Source organism: Electrophorus electricus, chromosome 25 (genome assembly GCF_041902795.1).
Source record: "Electrophorus electricus isolate QZ-2024a chromosome 25, ASM4190279v1, whole genome shotgun sequence".
NCBI classification, from domain to species: Eukaryota; Metazoa; Chordata; class Actinopteri; order Gymnotiformes; family Gymnotidae; genus Electrophorus; species Electrophorus electricus.
The window spans coordinates 7,299,946-7,323,265 of NC_137521.1; the positions used below are offsets into that span (position 1 = coordinate 7,299,946).

At 43.0% G+C, this 23,320-nt stretch overlaps 2 protein-coding genes across 12 annotated transcripts in view; one reads left to right on the forward strand and one right to left on the reverse strand.

Annotated features, from left to right (window-relative positions):
* The window catches only part of bcar3 (BCAR3 adaptor protein, NSP family member), a 52,096-nt gene extending 42,857 nt beyond the window's left edge, over positions 1–9,239 (forward strand). For all 8 annotated transcript variants that reach the window (XM_081707968.1, XM_081707971.1, XM_081707969.1 and 5 more), the window contains 9 exons: positions 349–477; positions 3,450–3,889; positions 4,270–4,370; positions 4,900–5,654; positions 6,270–6,385; positions 7,214–7,385; positions 7,518–7,629; positions 7,878–8,084; positions 8,225–9,239. In XM_081707968.1, coding sequence (XP_081564094.1) covers positions 349–477; positions 3,450–3,889; positions 4,270–4,370; positions 4,900–5,654; positions 6,270–6,385; positions 7,214–7,385; positions 7,518–7,629; positions 7,878–8,084; positions 8,225–8,400 — 2,208 coding nt within the window. In that variant the 3' untranslated portion in view covers positions 8,401–9,239. The remainder of the gene's footprint in view (positions 1–348; positions 478–3,449; positions 3,890–4,269; positions 4,371–4,899; positions 5,655–6,269; positions 6,386–7,213; positions 7,386–7,517; positions 7,630–7,877; positions 8,085–8,224) is intronic.
* A 762-nt stretch (positions 9,240–10,001) lies between these two features.
* The window catches only part of fnbp1l (formin binding protein 1-like), a 29,528-nt gene continuing 16,209 nt past the window's right edge, over positions 10,002–23,320 (reverse strand). Inside the window, exons 2-16 of one of the 4 annotated variants that reach the window (XM_081707974.1) lie at positions 21,592–21,707; positions 19,769–19,819; positions 18,401–18,548; positions 18,244–18,306; positions 17,569–17,673; positions 17,147–17,275; positions 16,829–16,975; positions 16,178–16,381; positions 15,359–15,496; positions 13,922–14,031; positions 13,632–13,764; positions 13,331–13,425; positions 12,922–13,064; positions 12,560–12,718; positions 10,002–10,805 (exon numbers count right to left, since the gene is read on the reverse strand). In XM_081707974.1, the coding sequence (XP_081564100.1) occupies positions 10,798–10,805; positions 12,560–12,718; positions 12,922–13,064; positions 13,331–13,425; positions 13,632–13,764; positions 13,922–14,031; positions 15,359–15,496; positions 16,178–16,381; positions 16,829–16,975; positions 17,147–17,275; positions 17,569–17,673; positions 18,244–18,306; positions 18,401–18,548; positions 19,769–19,819; positions 21,592–21,707 (1,749 nt within the window). In that variant the 3' untranslated portion in view covers positions 10,002–10,797. Of the gene's footprint in view, positions 12,719–12,921; positions 13,065–13,330; positions 13,426–13,631; positions 13,765–13,921; positions 14,032–15,358; positions 15,497–16,177; positions 16,382–16,828; positions 16,976–17,146; positions 17,276–17,568; positions 17,674–18,243; positions 18,307–18,400; positions 18,549–19,768; positions 19,820–21,591; positions 21,708–23,320 lie in introns of all 4 variants that reach the window. The other 3 variants (XM_027001426.3, XM_027001425.3, XM_027001427.3) reach the window with 3 other exon arrangements.

Consider the following 23,320-nt stretch of genomic DNA (forward strand, 5'->3'; position numbering starts at 1 on the left):
GTTCCCCAAAAATGAGTCACACTGCAGAGCAGGAATAAGCAGGTTTGTGTGTGTGCACGCCTGCAGGTAAGGGTAGGGCATGCTACAGAACCTGTGGAAGGATTGAACAGAGAAAACAGGGAGGGACTTTAGAGTCATGGATTGACCAGCCCTCCCTCAGAGCAGACCAGGTGCTTCTGTCAGTCAATTCCATCTAGAGAAAGAGTGAGACAGAGAGCCGGAGGAAGGAAAGGCAAGAGGGAGAGAAGTGTGAAGCATGTTTCCTGGCCCAAACACGCATGCGGTGTGTACAACGCCAGCATGGCACTGAGGGCGCTGAAAGGCTCCGTTGTTCCCATTTATGTGCAGTTCTCCCGGGACAAGTACATCATGGATGGACCTCCGGAGAAACTGCGCAGAGAGCTGGAGGAGGAGCTGAAACAGTGCAGCGACGAACCACGCAGTCACGCCTGGTACTACGGAGCCATCCCCAGACAGGTACACCTGCATGAGGCATGCCACATGGGATACAGGGCACTGGGCCTGGAAACCGTATCTGTGATATGAATGAAAAGTCTTTACTTGCTTATTGCCATGGATAACTACTGTATGGTTTTGTGTGTTGTGTGATGACATTGTAGGAGAACATTACATAGTAGCTCTGAACTGTAGCTATTTGTCTTTAAGAAAGAGGAATCTCACCACTCATGTTTTGTCATGGTTTTGGACGGCTATTTGTCTGCTTTTGTGGTATGATACTGAATTGCTCGAGTGTCATGCCTCCTCTCTGGCAGAGGAACATTCAGTCTCTTTGTGAAAAATGATAATTAAATAAAAGCATGTGGCTGTGTTTGCTACAGCCCATCCTTGAGACAAGACTTGGCCAGCAATCCCCAAACCTTGTTTTAACATGAGTTATTTACATTTACGACATTTATCTAGCACTTTTATCCAGTGTAACTTACAATTCTGACTGAACACAACTTAAGCAATTGAGGGTTAAGGGCCTTGCTGAGGGTCCAACAGTGGCAACCTGGTTGTGGTAGAGCTTGAACTGGCAGCCTTCTGATTACTGGTCAAGCACCTTAACCACTGAGCTACCACTGCTCTGCTATAAAAGTAAGGGTTTTTCTTTAGCTATTAAAAAACTCCTTGGTTATACTTTTCTGCTGCTCCTAATTTCACCCTCAGAACCAGTGCTGCTACCTGGTTAAACAGGAAGAACAGTGTTATGTGGGGGCACAAAGTGTGGTGTGTTCTTGCGTTGACTTTTACTCTTATGGTTAAACTAGAAACAAACTGAGCTCAGTTTGCAACATCTATGTATTACTCAGTCCACAGTAGCCAAACTTGCCCAGAACTGGTTGAGCAACATTTAAAGGAAAGATGCTAAAAGATTTAGTGTCTTGTTGGGGTACTTCTTTTATTCCTTGTATTTAGACCCTTAAAACACTGTAGTCACAGCTACTGATATACATTTATAATACTGTATCGTACAATGTCCAGGGGCTTCTAAATTTCAGAGCCTGCAGGTATGTTGTTTACACACAAAACATGGCTATGTTAAATCACTAGTATGACTAGGGAGCCAGTTTCAACTCATACCCATGGGCTTGGACTAGCATATCCATGATGCTCTGGGTGAGCCTGTGTCAGTTACCAGTGTGGAAGGGGAGTCCCTTAGTGTGACACAGGTTTGATTTGGCATTATTTAGCAGTCAGAGGCCTGTGGAGCATGCAGGCTACACCGCGGGCCACACTTAACCACAACGCTCGGCTGCTTTTACCAGGAGCAAGTCAGACCTCCTCAGGTGGAGAGAAAAGGGGAAGCTCGTTCACTGATTCCATCACGTTTTCTGGAATTGGCTGCGATGATGATTTCTAAAGGGTTGGGTGGAACTTCCCGAGTGTGTCATAAAGGGGAAAATTTATGAATGAAAATTAAGGATTATTTTCTATATGACGTAACACCAGGCAGGTAACAACCTGTATTACAAAGTTACAGTTACAAAACTGAAATAGCCTGTTTTTTTAGGTAGATTAGCACAATTCAAAATATGTTTATTCATCCATGTCAAACATAATAATCTCCCCACAAGACCCCAAATCATGGAAAATGTGGGAATAAATGTGGAGAATGGACATAACCCATTATAATGTATGACAGGTTACATCACATTAGCATAATAACCTGACTATGTAGCTGCTGGAACTAGTTCAAGTTCGGTTTATTCGTCACATACATAGTCATACAGTATAACTCGCAGTGAAATGGTGGAGAGTGCTCTGTCCAAACTGAGGAAGAGAAACAGGGGTGCATAGAGAAAAAAAATATATATATGCAGATAAATATATATATTCTATGTATGTACAAAATATATTACCAATGTATGTACAATATATGTATATTATGATTATATACACAATGTACAATGTATATGGTTGGGTATATATGTACACCCTAAAAACTTTAAATCCTGTAATTTATATACACTACTGGGCAAAGAAAATGTGCCAAACACAAACTACATAATATTAAACAAATAATCGCAAATATCTGAACACCCAGACATGTATTAGTTTGAATCTTATATTCACTGCAACAACAGGCAGTATAAGCACATGGTGGCACTTGTCTCTGGAGTGCATTTTTTGTTGGTATTGTTCTATTTATTTTCTGACCAATAATTTGTTGGTAGAACCATTTTGGATTGTTTTTTTTTTCTGGAGTGTTTGTATAAGGAAAATATGGTTCTGTTCTGAGATACTGTTCCTTCCTTTGGTCCCCCTTTGCTGGCCTTTGCTCAGCTCACAGACGATGTCTGAGGTCATTCACATTTCACAGGGCATAGAAATTTTAAAGAGACTCAATAACTCACTTCCTCCCAGCCCTGATGCCTAGTGCTGTAAAGTTGTTGACAGCAAACCTGAACAAACATCTGGGTCCCACCAAATGAACATTGAATAAACAAATATTTTCTAACCACAAAGAACTGGAGACACTCAAGAATGTTTAGTGTTACAATGACTTGTGCAACACTGCCTCATAATAGCCCAACGGTCAAACATTTTTCATCTTTTTTTCAACAGCATAACGCGTTTGGCAGTAGCATACACCTAAAACCAATTAAAACTAGCAACACAGGATTTTTTAAATATCTTGTGCTGATGACAGTATTACTGGTAATCTCACGATTTCCACTTATCAAACCTAGCAAATGCTTATGTTCGAAGTGGGTACCAAATTCGGTGAGGTGTAATTTGTGGCAGCAAAAATTTCACTGGGGGTATTTGAAATGGTGTACAGGCTATTTGACATTATCTAAATTATGGAGCCTGGTGTGTTAGTAATTTTATGTAAGTGGGGATATAAATCAATACATTAATGGTTTAAAAAAAAAAAAAAAAACCCACCCAGAAACTCTGGAGAAGAAAAAACTTCTCCAGTATGACCTTTTACCTTTCTTCAGGTGGCTGAGAACCTGGTCCAGCGAGATGGAGACTTCCTGATCCGGGACTCACTCTCTAGCCCAGGGAACTATGTCCTGACCTGCCAGTGGAAGAACAGTCCCCAGCACTTCAAGATCAATAAGGAGGTGGTGGCCATGAACGAGTCCTACTCACGAGTGCAGTACCTTTTTGAGAGGGAGGGCTTCGACAGTGTGCCTGCCCTGGTGAGGTACTACGTGGGCAACCGCGAGCCTGTCTCCGAGGTGGTGGGGGCCATCATCTTCCAGCCCATCAACAGGACACTGCCACTGAGGTGCTTGGAGGAGAAGTACCAGGCGGGAGGGGTACGTGTGGAGGCTGGCCAAAGGGAAAGGAAGAACCAGACGTCCAAACGTCTGAGCTTAAATATCATGAACGGACATGTCCCGGATCACACCCTCAGCCGTGGGAATCTCCTGAGGTGAGGAAGGAGTTTGTGATGTGCTTTCATCATAGGCACCTTAGTTCCAGTTATATCTTTTAGCATACTCAGATTATGCAAATATGTGTAGAAATAGTGGCTTGGGAACTAGGGAGTGTGTGTGTAAATATTTAAGCTGGAGAGAGAGAAAAGCACCAAATGCCAAAACATACCATGACCATGAATATACTTCAAACAAAATGATAAGCCTCTATTGAATGGAAGACACACAGTGATAGATAAACAGAGAGAATGAGAGAGAGAGTGTGTGCATAAAATTTACTGCTATATTAAATGCTAGCTGTTCATGAGCCAAGCCCGGTGAAGATTTCTCTTCTCAGGCACACTGAGACAAACTGACCCATCTCTGTCCTTCACAGCACCAAAGACAAGTGCGGGAGTCAGCCAGCGTGTCTGAACCACGTTCAGGACAGGAGACGGCCACTGAAGACCCATCAGTCTGAGAGCTTTCTTCCGCTCGGTGAGCATGCTCCTGTCCGCTTTCATCCCTCCTGATGCGCTGTCATGCCTCCCCACTGATGCCCTGCTCTTCTGACAGCCTGGAAAACCGCTCATTTTCCTCCTCGCACATTCACTCAGCGCTGCGGCAAAAGTTCTTTTCAAAGTCAATGTGGCGTCCTGCCTTTGACACCAAGCTTCAGTGGACTAGAATGTGAGAGTGTGTGAACTGAGACATGGAATTGGAATGCTAAATCATGGCTTTGTAAAGGAAACTTATGCAGCGTGAATTAGAATGGAGAGGCAAGCAAAAGAATCATTTTGTGCCCGTGTCATTCCAACTGACAGCAATTTGTAGCTTGGTATTATTCATTGAAGCCTGGAACTGCAGTTTTCCTGGTCTATTTTAGCTGCTTTCAGCACACTGCAAACAGTCAGAGTCTTTGAATCTTTCTCCTCGCACTCAGTGCAGCTCATCTGTAAAGGGCTGTCAGTGATGATAATGAATATGTAAATAGATTAATAATTAATGTGTCCTCTCCTGCTTCCAGGCTCCAAGCCCCAGGTCCAGACCCACCATATGGAGCACCAGTCGTGCCCCAAGTCCCCTGTGTTCAGGACAGGCAGCGAGCCAGCTCTTAGCCCTACAGTGGCTCGCAGGATGGCCTTTGAGAGCCAGGCTGGCGAGGCCATCCGGGGCTCTGACAGTCAGCTCTTCCCCAAACCACCCCCTAAACCCAGCAAAGTACCATCCACAAGGCTCCCCCGCTCACCGCGCCTGCAGCCCCTCGCCCCTCCAGCCAATCCCCAGAAACAGTGGTCTACTCCTCCCCAGCAACAAGCGGTCAGCCCGGCTAGCCCAGAGCTGGGCTACTTTGAGCTGAGCCCCTGCAGCCCTGCCCAGTGGGAGTCAAGCAGCAGCCTGCAGGCTAACGCCAATGGCTATGTGCAGAGGCTGAAGATGGAGAAGACGAGGAGTGATGGGAGCGTGAAGCTGGACCGCAGTTCCTACCATCATGCTATCAAGGCCCTGGAGGACAGTAGTGAGGAGGAAGATGAAGAGCTGGAGGAAGAGCACAGCCAAGTGGCCCGAAAGGTGTCCAGAATAGATGCCATGAAGGTTCACGGTTTTCAGAGGCCCCTGTTTGAGACAGTGTCTGCGTTCAGGCCTGGGGACGTTGAGTTCAGGCTTCTGCCAACAGAGAATAAGCCACTAGAGATGTCTGTGCTGAAGAGAGCCAAACAACTGCTGGTCAGTCAGGACCCTAAGAGCATCGCCAAGCACATCCTGCTAGCAGATTGTGAGGTAAGAATACCAGACAGCAGCGCGCACAAAAAAACCCAAACATATTTTTACAGTAAAAACATTTGGATCAGCTTTTAAAATGTAACCCACTTGGCTATCCATGGGAATACTAATGAAACAGCATAGGATAAACCAGCCATCCACACCCTTAGCCTGACTGCAATCTGTAGTGACAGGTCCATAATTAGCATCTCCACATGACTCTTGTGCTTATTCAGACACCAAGGTAGAAACTAGTTCTTCTTGGCAGCCTGGTGCAGTCCCGAATAGGGAAGAGTCCATGTTATTGGCTGCATCAGACAATAGGGCTAAATGCAAAATGTGAAGTTTCATCTAGAAGCCCAAATAGTGTCCCATTTTCAGATACAATTACATCTGTTTGCTGTGCTCTTTAAGGTGAAAGAAAGGCAGGATGTGTCTGGTTATGTGTAAATTAGATTAAAGAGGCTATTTATAATCGACCATTGGACTAAATCTGCCCCAGGAACTACCCCATAATAACATCAACACAATGAAAGCCACTGGTTCTTTGAACGCAAATTTACCAATGTTAAGATTTTTCCCCTGAACATTCTGGCTCCATGACTATGCAGTGCTAAGTGTATGCATATTTAGGTTGCTAGGATACTGAATGTTTTGGAAGAGATGAAAGGTCAGATGGGTGTGACCTCTGGGCTGGAACTAGTGACACTTCCACATGGGAAGCAACTCCGTCAGGACCTTATGGAAAGGTAATCACTATGTTCTGCTAATGATCATACACTGATGATACATTGTAGAGGCTAGTGTACATCACATGATCACTTTGTCACCTTCAATTTACTCAAAATGAGAAAGAACCTTGGCAAGTTTTCAAAGACGCAATATTGTTAGGTGAGATCTGCGATTCATTAACACGTTACAGTATCACTTTACAATAAGGCTACCCTTAAGGGTAAGGGTTTATTAATGTTAAAAAACTTTATTAATTGTTTTTTTTAGATTGTATTCACTTTAAAAATCATGAATAAGCACTTATAATACATACATAAGGGTGACATACATAACTGTGATCTGTTGGTTGACATTCATCTATTCTAAACTACAGATCTTGTTGGTATCTTACTGTCTTCTACATTAGTCATAATTATACATGTTAGCTTTATCAATTTTTAATAAAAGTCACTACACATTTAACCACCAACAGGAAGTCCAGTTAGTCAGAAATTAACATTTGGGATTACTAAAGCCATTACAAAACCATTGTTCACAGGTCAACAGGCCACTACAGCCCTTGTATATACTTTTTGTAAGGGTGGCCTTATGTTCTAGTAATGCACAGGTCATTGTTCTCAATTTTATTAATATATAATACTGCTTATTAATGACTTTGTGGGTATGACCTAAATATTAACCATTATTAAACTAATTTTAAAATATTATTTAACAGTATATTTGTATGGATAGTGGTACGATTTTATTATTTTGGGATTAGAAGATAGAAATCCTAAATTATTAGTAGCAATATAGATACAATTTCATATAGCTTACAAATATTTCATTATCTTTATTAAACACAGGCATAACAGCATGGCGATTGGTGTTGCCGTGGACATCCTGGGGTGTACAGGAAGCCTGGAGGAAAGAGCGGCCACGCTAAACCGGATCATTCTGGTTGCTGTGGAATTGAAAGACTCCATGGGAGACCTTTATGCCTTCTCCTCCCTAATGAAAGCACTGGACATGCCTCAGGTAGTGCCCACCAGCAGTGCCCCGCTACCTCACTGGGCACCCAGGCATGAGGCTAGCTAGAAACCGACAGATTCAAATAGATGCCTGTTGTGTGGCAATACTGGGAAATAAGTCTCTCTGATATTTGTACAGATCACAAGACTGGATCAGACATGGACCACCTTACGCAGAAAATATACGCAGACTGCCATTATTTATGAGAAATCCCTCAAACCGTTCTATAATGGCCTCTATGAAGGAAGTGGTAAGTTTCGGAATATCTTTTGTAGAACTCCATCACATTCCTACAACAGTGTTATTGCCAAACATTAGCTTACTTTAAAGTGGGTTAGATTGTATGTCAAAGGTTTTAAAGTTACAGGGTGTCTGAAAATCCTATCAGTTCTTGGACGTCTACTTCTCAAGCATTTCTTTTAAGAAATTACGTTGGTGGGAATGATTGACGGCTTTTACCGAGTGCCAGTAAACTAGCAGCTCTCCTGCTCTCTCCAGCCAAGGTTCCGCTGAGCAGTGCCACCATCCCCCTGCTCATGCCTCTCCTCACCCTGATGGAAAGACCTGCAGTCGCCTTTGATGGCATGGAGCTCTGGGAATGCAACGACCAGGGCTGTGAGATTATGCTGCGCCACCTAGAGGAGGCCCGTGCTGTTGCACGCAACGCTGACAACTACTCATACAATGCACAATGCATCCTGCAAGGTATCCAAACCAATATATACTAGTTTTACTTCTTCTCTAGTCTTCAGCCACCACGAAAGACCTTTCTGTGTGCACGTTATCACTCTAATCACGTTTTCATATTCATCTAACCTCGCCCCCCCTTAATTTTTTTCCAAAAGATTTCCATCCCGATGAAGACATGCTGGAGATCCTGAAGACAGACTTCCAGCTCCGCCTGCTTTGGGGCAGCAGAGGAGCTGCTGTGAACCAGACAGAACGATATGATAAGTTTAAACTCATTTTGACTGCGCTGTCCAGAAAACTAGAGCCTCCTGTTAAACATACAGAACTCTGAGGCCAGCGGGACCAGATCAGTTCAAAGAGCTGTGCACAAACAACTGGGCTATTTTTATCTCCTACACAGCAGGAAAAGAAAGACAAACCATACCTTCTAACTGCAGGATCACCATGTGATGTAATAAAATGTGTGGAAGAAGGAATTCCTTTAAGAGACGTTTTGTACAATGGACTTCCCAGAGACACTACTGCATCTCTAAATCCAGATGCCCAAACACAAAAAAGTTGGAAATGACCCTCTTCAGGGGATGCTTTGCGCAATAGGGCTTCCTGCTCTATGAACCTCAAAGACAGTCCAGCATGTGCAATGAGATGAAGTAGCCCAAAGAGACAAAGATGCAGCGAGAGCAGCAGGAGGATGTTTTAATGAAGAAGAGTAACAAACGTGGTTCATCACTCATTAGAATTAGAAATTAAACGGTTAACTCATTATTTGAAGGGCCAGGTGATGAGAGGAGAAGAGGATGAATACATATGGATGGACTGAGGAGAACTACGAAAGTTCTGTGCTGGCACACGTTTTGAAAGTGTATTCTGACGTGAGAATATGTGTAGAATATGTACAGGAACAGTTACCTAGCTAATCGTCCAGAATCAGAAATTATGCAGGTTGCCATTGGTTAGCTGTGTATCTGGAAACAATTAAAAGCATACATAGAATTGGTGTAAATAATTGTTACTAAGGTAAGCATGTGAATGGTAGTCTATGTAATATATATTTTATTCTTATATGTCTGACATGTAAATAATCAATTTTAATATCTCTGTGAAATGTTGCAGGAAAGCTATAGACAAAAGTCTAAATAAATGTCTAACTCAAATTTTATTTTGAAAGCAGTCTTGTTCTGGAATAGCCTTTATGTGTAACTTTAACTCAATTTAAGTGGTATCTGTTGTTAATTTAAAAAAAACAAAAACAAAACCTAAAAATATTCATCCAAGGAAGCAAAAAGTTACAACCTGCACATTGCCTTAGAACAATTTAATGAGAAGATACAGAATATCTTACAACACTCCATAAGAATACCACTCCAACTACTACCAAGTCTGAAGTCACTGTCTACATTGGCCAATATGACACAGCCACTAACTTGCCAAGCGGCTCACAGAAGGCACGAGACAGAAAGCACCGACAGGTACACTGGATGTGATGACATCATACAGTAGCCATCACCTACTACCAAGTTTGAACAAACTGTGTTAATATATTGGCTTCAACTGTGATTTAAAAGCTGAAAGATGTATATCAACTTGGGCCGTTTTTCCTTAATCTTTGGATGATGATCCAAAAGCTTCTTGGAAGAACAACTCTCATCTAATATTTATATTTTGTGGCAATCTGAACGCCACTCCACTGATGCGTTTTGTGAATAACAGGTGTGCTGTAGTAGTATGGAACATAAAAAATAAAACATTTTGAACTGAGAGGCCGAGAATGACATGAGGCATATAGAGATTGTGCTAGCTCGATCAAATTGACCAACCCCCCCCCCCCCCCCCCCCGCCCCAAACAAACAAATCCCCACCCCCCACCCTAAATTTCACAGTCTGAATGCTCAGAAACAAACAATACCTTATGACCCACACCCACAGACAGAATGGGACAAAGAGACTTTAGCATTTATTTGTTTGCTCGTGCTCTTGATCAAACACAACCCAGAACATAGTGGTCACCACTGTCTTACTATACATTTATACAAAAAGAAGCAGCCAGAGTCTGCTACTCATTTAGGTTCCAATTCAAATGCAATAGGGTAAAAAAGTGCATCGGTTAAGACCTGGGTCCTATACAGAATAGTGTTCAAACAAAAGAAGCAATGATTACAAAGCGATAACGGCACAAATCTTAAAAGCGAAATCATTCGCCTGGTTAAAAAACCCTATAAAAAGACGATAAAAACACATTCAGTATGAAATAAAAGTTGTTAATACTTACAGTTTGGCAATAAAAACTAACTAGGTATATACACATGTATACATATATCCATATGCATACACTTTTTTAATATTTGCATGAATCACATTCACAAATATATGCACTGAAGGATGCGCATTTCGGATCATGCGGACAGCTATTAGGAAGTGATTATGAGGCCCTCGGTGTGTTCTTCACATATCATAAGCTGGAAGTCAGCAGAGTATCTGTAAGGTTATAAGGATGACTGGAGGGCTGAGTGGATTGCGGAGGGTCCTCACAGGTCCAGACTTTGGTTCACCTGTGTATGGTCGCCTCCTGCTGGTCGAATGCAGTACTGCATCAGGCTCCTTGGATCCCCAGTACAGGCTGAGGAGGACTGCCACTTTGTTGTTGTGTTGGGGATTGTTGCTGTGGTTACTGTGGTCCCGCCCTGCTTCTACTCTGGTTTGTTCATGCTCAGTGCGGCATGGCAAATATTCACAGCACTGATGGTGGGTGCATCATGGAATACATCAAGGAATTGGAAAACATACTCAATGAAGGACACAGACATCACAGAGGTTGGGTGTACAGGCTAAGTTGTTACATCCTAACAAGGCCTTTCTGATCGGCCCTGAGAGAGGGAGCGATAGGTTCAGATCATGCATGTTAAGGCGAGCAAAATGGCATGGCACAGGCAAATATTCCCATAACAACAACCCAAGAATGGAGTGCAATGTGGTGGAATGTTAGTGCCAGGCAAGGTTTCAGGATGAATGCATTAGTTCAGATTGGCTCTTTGGATTTCCTACCTCCATGCGCTATGATTCTATTGCCCTGCTCTAACCCATGTCTCCCTTTACTATACCTATCCCACAAGCCTATGCTGCAATGGAATGATGTTAATGGCAGTGAGAGCCAGCATGCAAACATGCAACCTGCCCCCAATAACTCCAACTTATTTAATCTCTCTTGCTGTCTCTTCCAGTATCTGAAATCTCTTGCACTACCTAATAGACCCAGAGCAGCATGTCCCCTCCACCAACACCACAGAGCCTCACTCATCCATTCATGGACCTGTAGCCACAGAAAGAGGAGAGAGAGCACCATCACACACACACACCAATGCCAGAAAGGACCAAGGGCCTACGCAGACTCAAGGGGTGCAAAGAGGTACAAAATATTCTGTAGATCTTCTGACTTGTAATACAATGATTTGAAGATCTGTGATACTGAATATATATGCCCAGAATGAGGGCTATATAAAAATGCATCTCAGCACCAAAGACAACAGTGCCTGCACCTCAAACTAGTGTACATGCAAGGTGTAAAGGCCACACTATATATATATATATATATATATATATATATATATATATATATATATATATATATATATATATATATATATATATATATATATATATATATATATAAAAAAAAAAACACAACACAATTCACATGTTTTGATTCTTATTAACTTGTTCCACTATGCTCCATCTTCTAGAAACCCAAGTCTGAACTCTAAATGAAGAGGGGCACTATTAAAACTCATCTATGCCACAAGGACACCACAGAAGTCCTGCTACCATGCAGGTTTTAAACAAGATGTCCACAAACAGGAATATCCAAAGCCACTTTAGTAAAAACCTCAAAAGGGTATAACTCATTACTCAAAATGCATAGTGGCGGAGAAACATTAGTTACATTATTTTTGTCCTATTGCATTCCCCTGTGGTGGGGCTTGGGGTAAAAACAGCAGTGGCTGAACATATGAGCGCAAATATACACATAAACCAGCTGTGCTGATAATCACTCCAAAATGGGAAAAAGGCTCACCATTCTGGAAATTACTATTCAGCAAAAGTATAACAAAGAAATGTTATCAATTGTATCAAATTATGTTAAAACTGTGTTGCAGTAACAACATGCAAAAAATTATCAAGTGTGATGCACATGAAAATAAAAGGTGATAAATTAAGAAATTAAAAAAGAAAGCAATCTGCCACTTGGGCAAATCTCATCTCTTGGAGGACAACCACATCACACAGTCAAAGTACACTAAAAGCAGTCAAGACAAGGGTGTGCATGTTTGTGTGCGTGTCTCTCTTTTGTCCTTGGGCTCACACAGTGAACAAAGTATGATTCAGGTAGTCAGGCTGCTGATGCGTAGGGTCAATCAGACATGCAGGTGTTCCGATTCATGATGTCATAAGTGGGCAACCATGCCATGGATGGTGTCAAATGTAGGTGACCGCACCTTTGCTGTGTTTCTCCATTGTGATCTCTACGTAAGACGTGGGCACATAGCCCTCCTCGCCACCTTGCTTACGCACTCTTGTCCAGCCATCACCCTTATCCTCCTCTATAACGTAAAGCATCTCATCCTCCTTCATCACCAATGTGCCCTCATTAGAGCCTGTGAACACACACACACACACACACACACACACACACACACACACACATCAGAAAGTCACACAAAAAAAGGAGAAGCAGACCTATAGAAAAATGTTCATGAAGGGGGTAATGATTTGTGGGGCCTATGTGCACTGCATAAGGGCAGTGTAAAGGACAACTGGGCTTAATAGGGGCTGGTGTGTTAGAAACATAACTCTGTACCATCAAAAGAATAGAGGGCTTTGCAGTGGCCAATGGCAGGAAGTGGGTCATCATCCTCAAACTCATCGTCAAACTCGTGGGGGTCAGGCTGTGGGGGTGACCTGTGCTCCTGACTGGGATCGTCTGTGTAGCTACCTTCAGGACTACAACAACCAAAGGGAAAAACAATTTAAAAATGTAAAAAAAAAAAAAAAAAAAGTCTGCTCGTCACTCATTGAGACAGTGACATTTGCTGGCCAATGAATCCAAGCAGCTTCTCTCAATTTTGATCTGGATATATGACAGCATGGGCCTTCAGAGCTTCATACACTGAGCCATTTACTAAATGAAGATCAGATTTATTTACCAGTAATGATGTTGCTTAATTTATAGGTGTCACCAATTGTGAGATGAGTATTTGAATGCACACCTCTCTCGGCCATGAGGTGCATGGTGGTTCACGTCACCACTGGGCCGCCTGTCGCCACGAGAACCCTGCTTCCCTTCCACCTCTGACAGCCATGTCTTCCGGATGGGGCAGGAAGACAGAGGGAATTAGCACATGAGACATGTCCCAACATTTCAGATGCACTGTGTCAAATTCTCCACCAGGTGTCACTAGCACACAGTGCTGTGGCACAGTAGTGCTCAGCTCAGTTTTCCAGCTGTGCCTTGGGGGATGCATTTCCTTATATGACCATAACAATGGGGCACTTCACTGGGGAGGTTACCTCATTTTTGTGGATCTCGGAGCGCAGCTTCTCCATGTTACATATGGTCTCTGAAATCTTGGGCTGGAGACTGCTTGGATCACCCATTTGTGGGTTCTTCTCATAAACATCCTTCATCTTGTTTAGTGCATCTCTGCATGACAAAAATAAGCAAAATTTGATAACACTGACCACAAGAACATACATTAGTTTCATCTCACTAACACTTCACATTTTTATCTGCAATGAAATGTATAGTAATAATGCAAAGTCTAAAATAAAAATATTTTACAGAACTTAGAATATTGTACCTTTGGTCCATTTCTTTCTGCAGTTCTCTGCTGAGTTCGTCAATCCTTTGCTGTAGTTTCTTGCGTCTCTGTTCTGGTGGAAGGTGGCTGAGATCCTCCAGATTTGGGGCCTGGGAAGATAGAGCTTAGCACTTAGCTGCTAACGTGCCTGGACTTGTGTCTAGACACCTGCATGCAGCTACAGTCTCTGTGAGCACTACCAAGGGAAAACAGATTGTCAAAGAGGTGTCCTTCCCAGAGTTCCATGGGCTTATTTTACTGTTTAAAGCAGAGGACAAAACTATAGGCTCTTAGTTGAGTCATATCTTTAAGGTAAAACCAGGCATCAAAGATCAAATTGAAATACAGTATCTCATTGTTTCATTTATATATGTATGTATTCTACCCAAAACCAAATGAAGACGTGTTTAGAAGAGGCTATGCTTGCTCTCATTACATCCTCAGGCTTTGGGAGGGACAGGGATCCTAAAACTGCAAAACCCACTGCAACTCTAGAGTCTACTCGCTTCCACGGGCACAGCTACATCTACTGCACTCCACCCTGTAGTACCGTACTCACCAGCTTCACTGACCACTGAGCGGTTGTGGTTAGACCACGCCATTCATGAACACACACACAAAAACACAGCAACATAAGTGGCTCATCAGCGTTGGTCAATACTGCAGCTCCAAGGAGGGCTTTAGACAGCGACTAACAGCACTGAATGGTGCTGAAGCAGTAGGTCTTGGCTGGGTAAGGGAGACTGTGCACAGTAAAAATGCTCTAAACAGCCCCCAAGGTGAGATGGGGTTAACGCAGCAAGGACAACGGGGTCCAGTTAGAGCAATGATGGCAGTCCACTCACAAATATTCTACAGACCTCTGTTGCACTCATAAGTCTGGTTATTCTTCAGTTATTCTTTAAGCAGCAGGCATCAGGTGCGGATCCTTGGAAGATAAATGTAAGCAAAAGGCTTGAGCTTTGCAACGTGAAGGTGTTTTTGTTGTTAGCAACTGACTAAGTGCCTATGAAAAAGCTCACGTTTGTCAACCCCAGTGTCTGTATGAGTAGGATACAGTTGGGGAAGTGGACTTGCGTGTGATTCAGGGCTGCTCATAATAATCTTTACTGCCTTCCAGCCCCTTTTTACCATGACACCCAAACACAAAGCACTCACACACATCTACACAACACCTGCAGCCCTTGATTTTAACCCTGGAGAAAATCAGCATGACACCTCTTCAGGGAGCTAATCTGATATCAGCTGCCTCAGGCAAGAGCTGATCGAAGATGAGCACTCTAAGAAGTGGAACCAAGTACAGATTTGATGGGGATTCGCTCAAAACAATGGCCATCATGCTAATCTTTTCCAGAAATAAGCTTTTCTTTAATTAAAAAAAATATATATTTAAAAATCACTGCAAACCAACACACAAACAGCACAGGCAGCTCTTACCCCTCTCTTCAAACCCCGGAAAGATGGGATCTTAGACTTTACTGTTCTGATTTCATTCAGACAATGAGCTATCCGCTCCACTTGAAAGTGGGCAGAGGCAAAACTAGGAAGGGGTGGAGGAGGAATGGGTGGGGGTAACTGGGGCAACAAAACATCAAAGTCAACAAACAAACAAAAACAAACACCCACCATGCTTTACCAGCGGCAAGCTAGTTAAATGCTTCACTAAAATATAATAAATGTATGATAATGATCATGGTATTAATACAGAATTACAGAAGCAAAAATTAAGATAAAATCAGTTACTAAAATTAAAAATAGTAAAACATTAATAAAATAGTACAAAACTATTCATTAATAAAATAATTATTTGTCGAAGGACATGACAAATTACAAAAAAAGACTAGTCCAGAAATCATGCTAAATGACAAGAAACCAAACTTTAAGACATACTATGAGGAATGTAAAATGGTTGGTGGCATGAGGTATAATACCACTAATAGCAGGTTACTGATTAACAACACGTGAAAGCGTTTTACAACACTGGCAGGCCAAAGTCTTTGCTGGCTTGTAAGATCTGGCTTATGGAATCTGATCTCAAGGCAGGTGACTTAGAACTATTACACTGCTGAAATCAGTCGTTCCCCACAGAAATTCAGCAAAGTACAGGGGGCAGAAAATACCCAACAATATTTACAGTGCAATAGAGCAATTTGAGAGTTTGTATGCAAATAGGGAACATGGAGGGTTTTAGCATGTGTGTAGGACTGTGTGCTGGTGTAAAACCATGTGGCTCCTATAATCTGCAATGGCCCTTACCTTTGGTTTTTTCCCAAACAGCCACAGTTTGTTCTTAGCCTTTCCAATCGTGTGTTTAGGGTCAGGTTTGCCTGTGTCGTTTTTAGGGGTTCCGATGGTGCCGTCCGATCCCGTGCGCTGGATGTTCTGGCTGAAGTCTTCGAAGGGAAAGTCACCTGGGGGCTCGAAGCCAGACTTAAACGACTCTACCACGAGCGCAGAGTCCTGCAGGAGAGGGACACCATGAAAACATTAGAGGACGTTCACAGTGCTGCTTGAAAACACAGAAAGTGCTGAATTATGGGCTGCTATAAGCAATACATAATATAACTCAGGAGAGCACACGTCATGTGGTAAATAGTGATGGATGAGACTGAGAACCCAAACACAGACTGCAGACCCCCTGCCCCAAGATACTCGCCTTCTCAATACTAAAGGCTGCATTGCCTGGGGCCCAAAGACTGAGCAATACGTTTCCCAATTTGTCACAGTGTAGGGACAGTTAATAGTGAGACAGGTAGAGTCCAGAGTAAGACTTGTTCCATCAATATGGCAATGAATGTCTTGCTGTGTCACTAAGGAGCTGTTTCTTTAGTTTGTATTTTAACCCTCAATTATGCGACTAGTATAGGTCTGAGCATGCCCTGGAGGGATGCCCGTGTGTGTTCATACCCTGCGCTCATCCACGTTCTTGGCGGCTGTCACCATGCCCTCCAGGCACTTGGAAATGATGGGGATGACTTTCCTCTCCACCTCCGCAAAGCTCCGGTATGTCTCACCCAGTTTCACTGTCCGGCGCTCATCCATATCCTGGAGATTCTACACACAAAACAAACCACCACAGATTATATATTACACAAAGCAGTACCTTTTGTCTGTAGCACCTGCAGAACACTGCTGCATCAATTCTGAACAAGCTGGGACAGGTGGACTTCAGACTTATTTTTTGTGCCTAATCTCATCTTAGAAATGAATCCAGTGAAGACTCACCTTGAAGATCTGCGGGATGGCCACGTTGAAGTGCTTCCACTGCTCTCCATTGAAATTCTGCAGCTGGGCAGCATACTCATTCTTACTCTCGTCTGCCATGTGGGTTCTCAAATATAGCTGGGACTTGGCCTTATACAACAGAGAGCAGGATTTTCCTTTAGTGGTGGAACAAACAGCAAATTCCATCAAATCTGAACGAAAATGGATAACTAGACTGAAAACTAAAACGGAAAACTGAAAAATGCTTTTAGCAGTAAAATATACAGAATGTTACAAAAAAAATTCCAATGAAAACTCAGCGTTAGGGTTCCTAACCATGAGTTAGGAACACTAATTCATGCAGTGTCCATGATTCATTTTGAAACATGATGTGATCAGCAATACACCCAGTGTGAGTGAAACACTGCCAGCTACTTTCCTACCTTTTCCACCTCTGACTTTGTGGCGTTGATGTCGTTGTCTAACTTCTCAAAAACGATCTGGGATTTCTCTGCTTCTCTGCACTCGCGCTCAAACCTCTTCTTGCTCTGCCAGTCACACAGGAAGAGAATCAGAATCCAGCAAAGCAGCTTTGAAGACCCCCCCCCCCCCCCCCCAAAAAAAAGAAAACCCAAAACAATCAGCAGGGTGAAAGAGAGAAAGTGGTAATGAAGACTGTTCTTTAGAGTTTGTCAGAACATCTGTGTTTAATTTTATGACAGTGCAAGACAGAAGAATACCTAAGGCATTACAGAATGGCCACTGTCAATGTGAGATTCAGCTGTTGCTGGCTAGCACTCGCACTAACCAGAAAGCTGTAAAAACAATTCTGTTTCAAGGTTTACAGCACATACCGGCTGCTTTGCTGTGTATAGTGTACTGTGTGTGTGTGTAGGTAGTGTACATGAATTTATGCCAAAAGCCTTCCCCTGTTCCCTTCTGCCCCAACCCCACCGCCAACCTACCCCCCCCCCCCAATCTTTCCCACGCACGCATGCGGATATTTGAATGAGAGAGAAAGAGACCATGTCGCAGCTGGGGGAAACTCTGCTGATGGGTCACCCGTACACACACTCAGCCACTGCAGCCAAGACACACACAATCTAACAAGCACTCACATTGTCCATTTGTTTCCAGCACTGATCCAGATACTGCTGGGCTTTCCTTCCCTCCTGTAGGTGCTGTGGAGCCCAACACACACATGCTTAAAACCAGGGTAAAGAGGCCTGAGTGTAGGTGGTTCATGCAGTCGTGCTGTGAGATGCAGGTGCTCACGTGTTTCCTCTCTGCCTTCAGGTCCTGCGAGTATCTCATCAGCTCACCGTACACCCTGTGGCCCATCTCCTCGGCAACGACCTCTCGCTGACCCGCATAGTCATTCAGCTCGTTCAGTATGGAGTAGAATGACAGGCAAGATGTAAACCTGTGGAACAGAAGCAAACTCTTGTGCGGTCAATCGTCACTTTGAACATAGTGTCATTAAAATATACATTACACTTAAATAGAGCATTTTGTAGAGGAACAGAACTACTGACTCATACACAACAGTATTCATTCATACACAACAGCTTCAGAAACTAGTGTGAATCACCAATCACTGGATGATTAGGCACCTTTAGGCACTACACTTAAATACAGACACAGAGACACATATAGAAACAGCTTAGTTTGTTATATGTGCTTGGGAGGACTAAAAACTGTTTGTATTGACCGACTGCCAGACAGACAAGGCTGACCTACTCACTTTATTAAAAATCTACCCCCACACACAGCTGCCCTGCTGTTTCATGCGGGCAAGAGAATGTTCTGACCCTCTGATGTAATGACTGAATGAGATGAACAGCATTTCATTAAAAGTGTCTCCTCTCCAACACCTCACCCCTCTCAGAAGACGCACTTCAGCAGAACACAGGATGAAATGTGCTAGGTATGGGAGGCCTCCGTGGGTCTGTGTACAGTTTGGCCAGAAAGAGACACTTGTAATGTTTAAGTTCAGGGGTGCTGTAAATAAATTTTAAAAAGGACTGACTAATTAAAAGTGAATGGACCTTTTTTTTTATACGAATGTCTGAAATCTGATAACAGTGCATTGCCCATTTTTCTGTGTCAAAACAAAGCAAATAACCTTCCCATAATCCTGTTGCAAAACTAAAACTGAAAAAGGGGTCACTTCCCTTTTCCTATTGTCCAAACAAATAGCCAAAACATACATGCACACTAGTGACACTACTATACTGTAGTTATATCAGTCTGGAGTCTGTAAGGGGGCCTCTACCTAGAACTTTAAGAAAATTCAAATTCATATATTTACCTTTAGAAACTTTATTTAAATACAGAAGTGTTCAAGATTTATACAGAAAACCCGGTCAAAAATAATGGATGCACTTGGACACATTCAGTTTTATGTGGTGGGCTTAACTATTTGGCTAGAGTGTGTGTGTGTGTGTGTGTGTGTGTGTGTGTGTGTGTGTGTGAGTGAGAGAGAGAGAATGATGTTATGATTTAAACTTGCTGCTTATGTTCCAGGACAAATGAGTGTGTGTTTCAGCATTTGTATATGCAATATGTTTGAAACAGCAGAAACGGGGCAAAAAATAATCACGGTGCAAAACAGTGCACTCAACAGTGTTGAGTTTAACTCACCTGGGCTCTTCGTCTTTGGAACGCTTTGGGCAGTATTTCTTCACCAGATTCCTGTTAAACAAGGTACACACCCATGAGATGAACTGGTTCAAACATTTCATTTCTGACTATCAAAAGCTTTTTATATTATATACATGGGCAGAAAAGACAAACTAAATACTCTGCGTAGTTTACATATCAGAGAGCTAAACTAGGTCAAAAACAGGAGGAAAACCCAACATGTTAATTTCCCTTCCCTTTGCCCCAGTTCTTCCTCAAAACCACTGGATATGCAGAGTGAGAGGGGTGGTTCTCTGATAAATGAGATCTTGAGAGAAGCAGCTTTTCTGTGTTTAAGCTTTTTCAGCTCCTGAGGGATGTGATGGGGGTTGGAGTGTGGGGACTAAATGAGATCTCCTCCCCCACCCAGATGCCCAGCAAGTGGGGCTAATGATGCTTACCACTTCCCTTAAATGTGGTTCTTCCAGTTCCTCTCAAAAGCAGGTCAGACTGAACACTTCCCTCTACCAAGCTGACATATGATTACCACACTCCTGATTAGTGTACTACAATGGAACCTGTGCAGAATCAGAGTTTCTTATTATGCTATGATAATATATATAGCTATACTACGTGTTCAATAACAACACGGCATACTGGTTTGATTCTGAAGACAGAATAATTCAAATGTGAAAGAAACAACTAATAATGAATAATTAGGACCATCACTGGACATGATCTTTGCCTTTCCACTACGATGGACTTCTGATGAAGTCCAAATCCACAGCAGAGACAACTTAATGCTCATCTGCATGTGATTAGTCACAGTGGTTCTTCTGAGAATGCAAATGCTCCTAGACACATAACTCTGCCAAATATCATTGCTGCCCCCCCCCCCCCCCATGACCCTAGCCTGTGTTAGGGTCTAGCTCGTGTCGGGTGTGGTGGCTTGCTAGTCAGGAAGAGTACTTGACACCTTTGCTGTCAGGTACAACAAATACATGGTGCCACAACACAAGCATCAGAGATTACAAGCATTAAGGAGGGACTACAATGCTGTATCCTGGCAACAGTGGAATGTCCAGAGGGAATGTAGGGAGGCCTGGCTTCCTTGAAGAAGAGAAAAAGGAGGAGAGAGAGAGTGGGGGGGGGGGGGGGAGATAGGCCACAACTGCTCTTTGACTCGTACCTCGTGTGTTTAATTCTACTTTTTGATATTTTATCAAAAATCACCACTTACTTCCTCCAAGGAAAGACACTCAATAGGGTGTCAGTGATTTGAGACCTATTACACTGAGGTATTATGGCATTAGAGCATGCGATCAAGTGAATCAATATTATGGATTACGCTGCAAAGCTTTAGGCAAAGCATTGTGACTACATGATATGTAAAAATGACACCAATTATACGCTGAGAAATTCATTATTATGGAGCATTATTATTCCTCATAATTGCCATACAAAATTGCTTAGTAAGACTTAAAAATTACATGATATAATAAAAAGCATTGTAATCTGACCATGCATTTATCATACTGGAATAATTTAATTTCCCTTAAAACTAACCCAAGTTCCTGATTTTCCCCCCATTATGGGGAAAGTCCTGCTGGCACAACTATCTGACACTAATATTAATTTAACATACATTTGCAACAATAAATATTTAATGAAGGTATTTTTCTCCCCATCGGTCAACCAACTGGACTGCCTGTGAAGCTGGATGAATTAAAAGGCCTTGAGTCCATAGTTTCGGTTCCATCAGTAATTATTCAACCATGAGATGAGCGTGTGAGTGAAAGCCAGCCAGCATGCTCATTCTGAGGGATTATCATTAGATATCTCACCGCAGCTGCTTTGCATAGGTCTGCTCAATTTCCAGCCTCTCCTTCACAAACTTTGCATAGCGCTCCAGGAAGTCGATGCCCCATTGTGTGTGCTTGTCGAGGTTCTCGAACTGGTCCTGCAGGAGGAAATGAGGGAACACAGAAGGGCATTGAGGGGTGAGTGCAAGTACTCCGACATTGGACTGTTTGTCTAAGACAGGATACATGAATATGTAACGTTCTGTTTGATGACTGCTGTCGATTTCATTGGACAACCGCAGAATGGGAATCACTGCCATGCAACTGTCCACGCTGGAGCACTCGGTGGACATTTCAAAGAGTGTTTAAAGGAAAAATTTTTGTCTAACCTTACTGACATTCGATGTGTTTATGATGAACTTTTGTGGGTGAGTGAGAAGGGTGTCTGATGTTAGGTTATTATTGATGCCAACTATTTTGGGTTTCTGTTATGGTAAACATTAATCTGATGTCATCAACTGATCAGACAGCTAGGTTAGAATTTACAGAAAATGAACAGGTTACCATCAGCCTAGCTACATGCTCTTATGGCAGGGAACCAAGGCAAGCACACTCAAGATGATTCTATTATTTAGTTCCACAGAATAATGCCCAAAGACAGCTTGGTCTTAGTGCTAGGCAATAACTGCATCACCTTATTCACAAGCAACCCGAGATAAAACACCATGTCTTAAATAACCATCCTTGTGCTGAGCTTGCTACCGCACCTTAAGGACATAGCCTAGGTGTTGCCTGGCGGTTTACAGTCTATTCGTGGTAAACCGTTTAGTGCTGTCTGAAAATGTATCAGTTCAAAACAAGGAGGAGTGAAGGGATCCCCAGACTGTGCAGTGATGCTGGCCCCTGTCCAGCCCCGGGTAGTCGGCCTCAGTTTCATGATGAGCCTGGAGGAGGAAGTGAGGCGAAGAGAAAGACTCAGACAGAAACAAAGAACGAAAGAACAAATAAAGGAAGGAGACAGAAGGGGGGAGAGAGAGAGAGAGAAAGATGGAGAGAGTGCTGACAGAAGCCCCAAGGCGGCATATTCATAAGAGCAAGTATTCCCTCGCCGATATCCCTCAATGAGAGAGGTGGAGAGAGGAGAGAGAGGTGGGAGGGGGAAAATGAAGGGGGGGGGCCTCGCTCACAGTGTCTGCTCTGCTGGGAAGCCCTCCACTGTGCAGGTCCGGCACTGCTCGTGTGGGACAGACCGAGGAAGAACAGTCCCGGGAGCCTTCCTCACAACGTTAACAGACCACAGCCACGGATGCTCTCAGCATAGTAGGGCCACGGTAGTGTACAGATTCAGGCAAATACACAAGATACTTCCTTGTCTGCACAAGTAAAATACCAAAAAAGTACAGAGGCTGGTCATCCACATTCAGGATGACTTTTTATGAGCCATGACAAATCTGTTCCTTCCTTATCACAGGTCAGATATTGCCAGTAGAAAATGCACTAAAGGCAATCTGTCTCTCTTGGCCTGTCTCGGGTACACTTTCAACCTGCCCAAAATGACTGCAGGTCATCTACAAAGGATTTCCTTTGTAATAATTCAACATTTTGCACATTTCCTTATGGCACTGAATGGCTGACAGAACCCAAATGTCCTGCACACGGACGGAAGAAGGGGAAACAGGAAGAGCATGAGAACATGAGGCAGGCAGGGAGGGGGGGGGTCTTTTTGTTGCCAATTTAAGTGAAGGTCATAATGTCAGTTTATTAGACATTA